The 9,577-nt window shown below is 40.3% G+C and overlaps 2 protein-coding genes across 2 annotated transcripts; one reads left to right on the top strand and one right to left on the bottom strand.

Annotated features, from left to right (window-relative positions):
- Positions 1 to 379: 379 nt before the first annotated feature.
- Positions 380 to 1,258, top strand: LOC131992923 (proteinase-activated receptor 3). Its single transcript, XM_059358636.1, has one exon. It carries the CDS (start codon positions 380 to 382, stop codon positions 1,256 to 1,258), a length of 879 nt encoding a protein of 292 aa, XP_059214619.1.
- Positions 1,259 to 4,980: 3,722 nt separating this feature from the next.
- On the bottom strand, positions 4,981 to 9,551 carry LOC131992844 (zinc finger protein 436). Its single transcript, XM_059358543.1, has 2 exons — positions 9,223 to 9,551; positions 4,981 to 8,043 (listed from the first exon to the last, which is right to left on the bottom strand). The coding sequence occupies exons 1-2, from the start codon at positions 9,419 to 9,421 to the stop codon at positions 6,410 to 6,412; spliced, it is 1,833 nt and encodes a 610-aa protein (XP_059214526.1). The 5' UTR covers positions 9,422 to 9,551; the 3' UTR covers positions 4,981 to 6,409.
- Positions 9,552 to 9,577: the final 26 nt, after the last annotated feature.

Raw genomic sequence — 9,577 nt, 5'->3', positions numbered from 1 at the left:
CATGGTTAAATAACCAAAATCATTATCAATAAATCCATGGAAAATGGCTAGATATCAGTTCTTAAATTAAACTATTTTTGTTGTTATCATTATATCTGTCAAAACAAATGCACATTTAGTTGTACCAGGCATTAAAAATGAACAATAAAGTAAAGAAAACATTTTTCCATGTGGTTGTTGACATGAAAGACTAAGTCCTTTAACTATGTGACTAGAAATGTAATAATTGACTTAAAGGCCCTCTGAGCCCTAGGGCTCCTGGTCCCGCTGGTCCTGTTCAGTAATCCATTATGTTTGACATTTTTTGTGAATAAACTCTAACAACTGATCCAGAAATGTGCTTTTCTGTTGCAGATCTGGTGTCCTCTGTCCGGCCATCATGAAGGTTTTCTACATCAACTCCTCCCTGCTCTTCGTCTCTCACAGACACCTCAACTCCACCTTGGCTGAGAAGACGGTGTATGAGAACTGTAAAACCATGCCTGCTGTTCTCATTTGGTACCTGGTCCTGCAGTTCATCAACATGTTCCTGGGCATCCCGGCCAACCTCATGGTGTTGTGGCTCATCCGCAAGAACAAAGGAGACTCCTCCACCTCGGACATCTTCATCTTCCATCTGGCCATTTTGGACGTACTCTTCTGTCTCATCCCTCCACTCGAGCTGGCCAACATAGTCTTCCTCACCAATAGCAGCACATGGTACGTCCTTCGCTTCTTCTACGGCATCAAAGACTCCTCGCCTCTCTTCCTGTCCTGCATCTGCCTGGACCGCTACATGGCCGTGGTGCACCCCATCACCTTCACCGAGCTCAAGGACCGCCATCACCGAGCCGTCCTGGCCATCATAGTCTGGCTGATCACTCTGGCCTACGCTGCTGCCAAATGCGTCGGCAACATTGTCAACTTCGAGAAGGTCTTCACAGCGATGATCCTCGCATCGTTCGTCTTCATGGTGTTCTGCAACATCGTGATCCTCTGGGCGCTGAGGCAGTCCGGGCCCGGCAGAGATGAGATGCATCCTGTGAAGAAGAGAGCCTTCAAGATGGTCCTCATCATCCTTGCCATCATAGTGTTCAACTACTTCCCACCTGTCGCACTGTTTCCCTTCCAGGACTACTTCTCTCCGGACGTGTTTCGCTGCTACATTCACTATGTGGCGTTCGGCTTGATGGACTTTAGCAGCAGCATCCAGCCGATGCTCTATCTGTCCAAAGAAAAGCTCAACTGCTGCCACAGGGACACCAACCAAATCCCATAGGGATACATGTCTGATTTATATTCAAGTACTGTTGCTGTGAAATGTAGGAGAATATACAGGTGCATCTCAATAAATTAGAATATCATAGAAAGTTTATTTATGTCAGTAATTCAATTAAAAAAGTGGAAATAACATGTTATATGGATCCATAACCGGCAGAATGAAACATTTCATGTCTTAATTTATTTAATTTCTTCTAATTATAACGATTATGGTTTACATTTAATGAAGACCTAAAATTCAGTGTCTCGAAAAAATTGAATATTACAAAAGACCAATTTTAAAAAGTATGTTTAATATGGAAAATCTTCTATCTTCTATCCAAAATAAACCATTTGCACTAACCAAATCCTGTAAAAAAAAACATTAAAATCTGCGCTCTCCAGTAGGGCTGTGCCTTATGGAACTATTGTGCAGAAATATAAGACTGGGTTGGGACCAACAGTCATGTGACAAGAATTAAATTAATCTTCGACTGAACTACAGGCTCTTTACACAGAGCAGAGGGGAGAGGACAAGAGAAATTGTAAAAATGTAAGTAGTTCAATATGTCTAGCTTGTGCAGCAATGCTGTCAATCATTATATGATTTGAGGCATAATAATTGTGTTATTCTTCACAAAATACATTTAAGTTGTTTCTGTAGAGATGCATCTCAATAAATAAGAATATCATAGAAAAGTTTATTTATGTCAGACATTCAATTCAAAAAGTGTAAATAACACATTATATAGATCCATTACACACAGAATGAAACATTTCATGTCTTAATTTATTTAATTTATTCTAACTATAATGATTATGGCTTACATTTAATGAAGACCTAAAATTCAACAAATTTTAATATTACAAAAGACCAATTTTAAAAAGTATGTTTATTATGGAAATGTTGGCCTCTGAAAAGCATGTCCATCTATAGGCACTCAGTACTTGGTTGGGGCTATTTGACTTGAACTACTGGAAATGGACTTTTCCATGATATTCTAATTTATTGAGATGCATCTGTATCATGTTGTCTTGTTTGATCTGATGTTGAAGGATGTTTTGTGCAATGGTTCCCAACCTGTGGTCGGGGTCCCCAAAGGAGGGTTCCAAAAATTAAAGGGGTAGTTCAGAGTCAATATCAGTTTAAGGCGAGACACTACAGGCAAAAACATTTTTTTTTTCATGAGTCAGTTTCGAGGTTTTGACCCTTTCTTCTCCCATAACATGCCTTCTTTCAGAATAGTGGAAAGAAAACCTCTAAATCACACATTTAGGTGTATATTTTACTATGTTTGATACATTTGCGCCTGTAGATTTCACCTAAATTCACTAAAAGTTAGTATCTACTGCAATGTGAAGTACCGAAAAAATAATCTAAACCTGTCATCACAGGCATCATTAGAAAGCTCCCACTCTCCTGCACAATATAATGTTTTTTTTAAGCTCTTGGCTATAAATCTCAATCTCAGCTAGACTTGCATATACCGAACTTAAAAGTTTTATTTATAACTATATTATGAAGGTTTTTACTGAGGGGCTTTGTCAGTATTTTTGATTTATGAAATGATAAAAGGAGATATCCCAATTGCCTTCTGTAAAACACTTTTCTAATATATCTAAAATCTAATATATCAACTAAAGTTTAATAACTTTTAAATATGCCTCATCCAAGATTTGTGTCCTGGAAATATATGCAACTTAGCACACATATTAAATTAGTTCTCATTTGCATATCTTAACATCAAATTTCAGAAAACTTGTGATGCAAAAAAAATATTTTCATGTAAATAACAAATTGGGGACATTTCATGGTGATATCTATAAGTTAAAAAAACAGTTCACTTGTGTACACTATATTTATTATTAATAATATTTTCAGCACTTTACCTTGCTGTCAGAGAGCCTTTTCTGAAGCCTTTATCTGTGCTCTCTTCTAAGCCACCAGACTCCATTCACAAAACAGTAAGTTCAAGCTTTTGAAAATTGAGGATAGTCTAATTTTTCTTGTCTTAATTGGTTGTAAAGATCAGCAACTTGTCTGACCACAAATAATGCCTCAATAAGAGTCTCCATAGTAACAGCTGGCAGGGTCTTCTGTGGAAAATTCTACCAGGAAACTTAAATTGTTAGTCATTTTTCAATAAGCACCACAAATGTCATTACCACTTAAAGCATGTTTCATAACGCTGTGGACTAAACTTTCACACAGAGCATTCTCATCTGTCAACATTATGCTATTATAATGAACAGTATCTAAGGGTAATAACAGTGCTGAAAATGTGATAGAAATTTAGTGACCTTGGTGACAAGAAACTGAACATTTGTGCTCGTGTGTGTGTGTGTGTGTGTGTGTGCACTTATATATACTGTTTGCTTTTACTTGTTGCACTAACTGTAAAAAAAAAAAAACCTCACAGAATGCATTTGTACTTTAGGAAACATATGTCTTCTCCTGCAGACTGTATTTCATTTAAAAAGACTTATGTGTAAATAACACATCCAAAACTATTTTGGTTAACTTTTCTCTTTAATTTAGACAAAAATCACACAAAAGTAAGTCACAATAAAGTCCTTGTAGCAAACACTCAGTTTAATATACATTGCTGTGCAGGTATATCAACCAGTTGCCACCTCAAACAGTAGCCCTATCATCATGAACATTTGACTCCTGTGTGTCAGCAGGACAGAGAACAACCTAAAAAGAATCCTCTAGAAGCTCCACATTCTTTGTAATCAGCATGGCTTACAAAACAATTATTAATTTACTACTGAAAGTCGGTCAATGGATACTGAATGTCTGCATCATCTTCAGTAACATTATCACACAAATACATTCGTGTCAGTTAAATGGATCAGACTGTATAGTTAAAGCTTATATACAGCAATATATTAATGATCTTTACCTTAAGTCATTGGTGCAGCACACATTTCTAAAACTCTGGCTACTACAAAGTGTATACATGTGCGAAACAGTGTCTTATTATTGTATTTCTAAAACAATTATATTACTTTTTTACTGACCCCTGTGGGGAAATGTTATATTCAAGGTCAAAGGTCAAGACCACAGAACAGAAACCTGGACCAGGGTTACGAGGCCTTTCCCATTTCCCAGTTTGCACATCACCAATTTTTTTCCTCGCTTCCTCTTCTTGTAACATTTTCCCGCCCACGAGATGGTTGAGGCAGCATTTAGCATTTTAAAAAAGAGACATCATTGCTCTGGTGCCGTCATTTTAAGTAAATTAAACAGTCTATTGTCTATGTTATATGTTACTTGAGTCTCTGTTCATAGTTCTGTTTAAATCATTTTCTTGTTATTTTCAATGAAAGTTATACTTGCGAATCCAAATTCTTAAGCAAATAGTCACACAATACATTGTGCAAACAAAAAAGCTGTTAAAATGTAAAAACCACTGTATTTATTGAACTTTAGTATTTCTTTTTTTAAAATTACAACCCGCAGTCGAAATTTTAGACCGTTGTATAAACATTTTTTTAAACTTGATGTGTCTCTATCAAGTTATTTAAAAAATAATAAGAATTTCACAGGTGCACAAAAAAAAGACTTCCTTATAGGATATATTGGTGTATCCTCATTTATAGTTTCTTCAGTAAGTCTCCTCACTCCTTGAGATGCATTCAAGGACCTGGGACGTCATTTAAGATGCAGCACTGTGCTCCAGGCAGCCTGAAGAACAGAGAGGTACAAATAAAGAAATGGGAAAGGCCTTCAGTGTCTTGGTCCAGCAGGGTGGTTAAAATCATAAGCACACCCTCTCAGTCTTCATTAACTTTTCCTTTAAAGTATTTCAAAAATCTACTACCAACATTTTGGTAACATACAGCATATTTCAAAGAACAGCAGTTCTTTTAGGGTCCTATTGTCTGTCTCTTTACACTTTGCTGTGAGAGACAAGACTACAAGAAGAATATTAGCGTTCATCAATTAAAATTAAAATAATTAATCGTAAGGTTTTTGCTAAATATTTGGACCTACTAAATCACAGAAAAGATTAGACAACAGTGTATTGCACTGTACCACAAACATCACATACAGTTTTGAGCGTCAAAGTACACTCTTGACCTCAGGAACAGCAGTTAAGACAAAATAATCCAAACTCAAGGTCTACTGAATACAACTGCAAAAAGTTGGAATGTCATCTTAAACATAAAAACAGCGACCATTTACTAATCCATTGTGATATGATATATTCAATTGAAGACTGTCAAAATTATTGTAAATATACACTCTTAATCTGATTCGTTCTGGTTTAATTTGTTTTACATGGCATCCCATCTTTTTAGGAATCAATGTGGCAGCTTTTTCAGGAACCACAGCACACAGCAGCCCTGCTTTCAAACAGCACAGGGGAAGGTCCCTGACTAAAGAGATTCATAGTCCACTAACACTATTTCTTTAAAGAATAATGCAAAAGCACCACTTTAAATCTTGCGATTGTGAAGCCACTCTGCTTGTTGGCTTATTTCCTCATCCAACTACTGTTGTTGTGCCCTCTCTCTCTCTGCAGGGCTGCAGACTTGATTGAGGGCAATCAACAGTATTGGACACACCAGAGCCCTGTGTGCTTGTGCCTATAAATCCAGAGCTGCAGCAGCCATTCTGCTGGGCAATCCTCCTCTCACCAGCTTTCATTTGTGGCTTTTGTTTCCGGCTCTTTTGTTTTTACACCACCACAGCACCATATAGAATATTCCCACCAGCTTGTTTTGATGTATTCTGTAGTATATTAGTGTGTCTCCCACTTTTTGTCCAGTCTTTAAGTAGGGTTGTGACATGTTTACCAGAAATGTGCTTAAAGGTTCTCGCAAATAAGTCACTTAGCATGAAGAAAGTATAAAACCGACTAAAGAAATCTTAGTTAACTGAGACCAAAACGACACATTAGTCGACAAAGAGACACACGGAGCTGCACTGTTGTGATGGTGACAATGAAATACGTTCCAGGAATTCCAGTTTGACTAACAGCAAAAAGCGTTTACACGCTTATTATACACCAAATACTGCACAGCCGTAATACCCTGCTGATGTAGGTTTTGTGTTTCTGAAAAAGCTAGTAATTTGACCTTGAGTTTAAGATTGTTTCATGAAATCACATACAGTACTCATTCTCAACTTTTATATTACTCATCTTCTAAGAATTTGGTTCTAATGTCTATCAGTGTCTGAAAGTGTCTCCGAGGCTGAAGGTCGGTTTGATTCAGCCTCGCTCGTGCTCCCCTCGCCCTGAGCCTTCTGCTCCTTGGTGGCGTGCATCTTCAGGTGCTTTTTAAGCGAGGACTGGTCAGTGTAGGTTTTTCCGCACTGGCTGCAGAGGAAAACCTTCTCTTTGGTGTGGACCAGTTCATGTCTCTTCAGGTGACCCGACCTGCTGAAGCTCTTGCTGCAGTACGAGCAGCTGTACTCCTTCTCTCCTGTGTGAGTCCTCTGGTGCAGTTTGAGGCTGCTGGCCACCGTGAACTTCTTGCCGCACTCATTGCAGCTGTACGGCCTTTCTCCTGTGTGCATCCTCATGTGGATGGTGAGGTGGCCCGCCTGGCTGAAGGTCTTCTTGCACAGCTCGCAGCTGTAGGGCCTCTCTCCAGTGTGAATCCTGTAGTGTGTTTTTAAGTCGCCCAAACCGTTGAACCTTTTCCCACACTGAGCGCAGCAGTATGGCTTCTCACCGGTGTGGATCCTCTCGTGTATACGCAGGTTGCCTGCGTTGCTGAAAGTTTTTCCGCACTCCTGGCAGCTGTAAGGCCTCTCCCCGGTGTGAGTCCGCAGGTGGACTTTGAGCTGGTTGTGCTCGTTGAAGCGCTTCCCGCAGTGCGAGCAGCAATACGGCTTCTCTCCAGTGTGGACACGCTTGTGTATCCTGAGCTGGCTGGGATGCGCGTATGTTTTAGTGCAGAGGTTGCAGCTGTAGGGTCTTTCTCCTGTGTGGGTACGCTTGTGGGACTTTAGGAGATCGGCCCGACCAAAGCGTTTGCCGCAGTAGCTGCAGCTGTGGGCCTTCTCAGCGCTGTGTGTTTTGAGGTGGATGTTGAGCGAGGCAGCTCGGCTAAATGTTTTGGGACAGGATGGACAGCGCAAAAAGTTGTCACGGACCTCTAAAAACTCCTCCGCAGGAGCAGCAGCATTTTGCTCGTGGGTCACTACTTCAGGCACCAAAACCTGTCTGCTCTCTGCCTCAGGATTTATTTCAGATTCAGGGTAATATTTTAATTCAGGGTTCAGTTCTTGCTCTTCCTTAAAACTGTCATTTTCAACATACTGCAAAACCCCATTCTGCTCCTCTTCCTCCGTCTTAATGTGCTGTCCACCCTGCATGTAAGTGTCAGAAACAATGGTGACCTTAACTTCACTGTCGCTGCCTTTGGAGTCTTGTTCGACGTCTGTAGATGGCGGTAGAGGCGCATAAGCATCATGACTGTCAAAACTGACATCCGTGCTCTCATTTTTTATCGGTCTCATAGTCAGATTGAGAAGGGATGGAGGCCGGGAGAGGTCAATAGCACCGCTTTCTTCTATTCCAGGCTCAGTTTTTACAGATATCACGTTTGAGGTGGACACATCTGGCCCTGCTATGTTCACACATGGTGTTTCTACCATACTATCAGTCTGCAGTAAAAAGGAGGAGGAGGTTACGCTCCCCCTCTTCTTGTCTTTCTGCTTCCTCCTGCAGCTCTTCTTGTCGCTGCTGCATATGGACATCTTGAACGTGCCCTGGGTGGCGCTGATGGGATGCTCGTTCCATTCTGACATCGAAAACATTTCAGTGGCATCTTGTTCGTGGATTTCTGTAAAACACAAAACAAAAAAACAATGCAAAAATAATAAGCAGATATTGATTTAGAGTCACACATACCTACATTGCAGCTTAAATGTTTGATAAGCTTACAGTAGTACAATGAACTAGGGGAAGAACTGAATGACAAACTTAACCAACTTCAAATTTTTTGGTTACATAACAAATCTAACTGCAGTATCCCCATCCATTTAGCTCCGTTTTTGTCCTTACTACCTCCTGCATTCTGCAAAACTATCCTGACATTTTGCATATTTAAATCTTGAGGTGGGCTACACGGTGTTGTAGTGGTTAGCACTCTTGCCTCACAGCAAGGGGGTCCCAGTTCGACTCAGGCCTGCAAACTTCTGTGTGGAGTTTGCACCGGTCAGCGTGGGTTCTCAACGGGTACTCTGGCTACCAACCCACAGTCCAAAAACATGCACTTAATTGGTGACTCTAAATTGCCTGAATAAATCTTGAGGTACAATGCAGTTTATGGTATTATATGTGTTGTGATACCATTATTAGTATGAGCAGAATACTGAAACAGCAATGCACTATAGTGTATTTAGTAATGCAGGACACAGTGATCCCCAGACCTATATTTCCTACCTCATAACGTTTACACAGGCCTGTTGCTTTAAATGCACTGAAACGTGATTTGTTTACATTTTCTGCATCTAATTCGAGTGTATAGCTGCCTTTTATTTATGTCTAGGTAAACACACAATCAATCAAATCAAAACCGCGTTACAGACTCAGGATCCTGATAAAAGGCAAGACATTAACAGAATAAATTACAACAAGAAAAGTATTGACTTCTCCTGCGGCCACATTTCACTTGCACTAAAAGTCATATTCTCATAGCATCAATATAAGCTGCTTAGTCTCTGCAAGCTTGTCTTTCTGTAGTTTGACCACAAGCGTGCAGTATAGAGTGTATGCTCTGAGCAAATCTTTTCTGCAGAAGCACTTGTTTCCTTTTGCATATCTGGCATTGCATAAAAATAGCTTCATGATTTGTTCTGTAATAAAATGTGCAAGTTATCCACACGCACACACAAAGACACAATTTGCTGACAATGCAGGGGATGCTCGAACAAAAGGTCAGCGGCTGCATGAAGCTACTCTCTCCGCTGTGGCGACAAACACACAGTACAGCCTCCTTTAATCAAGAAGACAGACATACCTCTGGTAGCAGACTCGGTGCTCTTCTGTGCAAACAGCAGCCGCTTCAGGCCCTCGTTTTCGGACTCGATCCTCTGTATTGTGCCCTGGTACTCAGACAGAGTCCGGTCCACTGAATCCAGGATGTCGCTCACTGTGGCTTTAAAGATCTCATTCAGAGAGGACTCCAGGAAGATCTTCAGATCACTCGACTTGGCCATGTTGAGACCGAGCGGTTGTAGCTATGGACAACTCGCCAGATTGTTTGTATACGGCTGAAAGTATTTAGGTTAAAAAAAAAGTGGGTGTGTGCGACGCTGCTGCTCTGCTGCCGTGTGCGGAACAAACAAAGCAGCGATAGTCGCATGAAAGTGACG

The sequence above is a fragment of the Centropristis striata genome, chromosome 19, assembly GCF_030273125.1.
Source record: "Centropristis striata isolate RG_2023a ecotype Rhode Island chromosome 19, C.striata_1.0, whole genome shotgun sequence".
Classification (NCBI taxonomy): domain Eukaryota; kingdom Metazoa; phylum Chordata; class Actinopteri; order Perciformes; family Serranidae; genus Centropristis; species Centropristis striata.
The sequence above is the reverse complement of the archived record's forward strand: the minus strand, read 5'-3'. Positions and strand labels throughout refer to the sequence as shown.

Excerpts from the sequence above, each read along its gene's own strand:
- LOC131992923 (XM_059358636.1), top strand. The coding sequence starts at position 380 with ATGAAGGTTTTCTACATCAACTCCTCCCTGCTCTTCGTCTCTCACAGA.
- LOC131992844 (XM_059358543.1), bottom strand. The coding sequence starts at position 9,421 with ATGGCCAAGTCGAGTGATCTGAAGATCTTCCTGGAGTCCTCTCTGAAT. Across the intron at positions 8,044-9,222 it reads CACCGAGTCTGCTACCAGAG|AAATCCACGAACAAGATGCC; the intron begins GTATGTCTGTCT and ends TGTGTTTTACAG.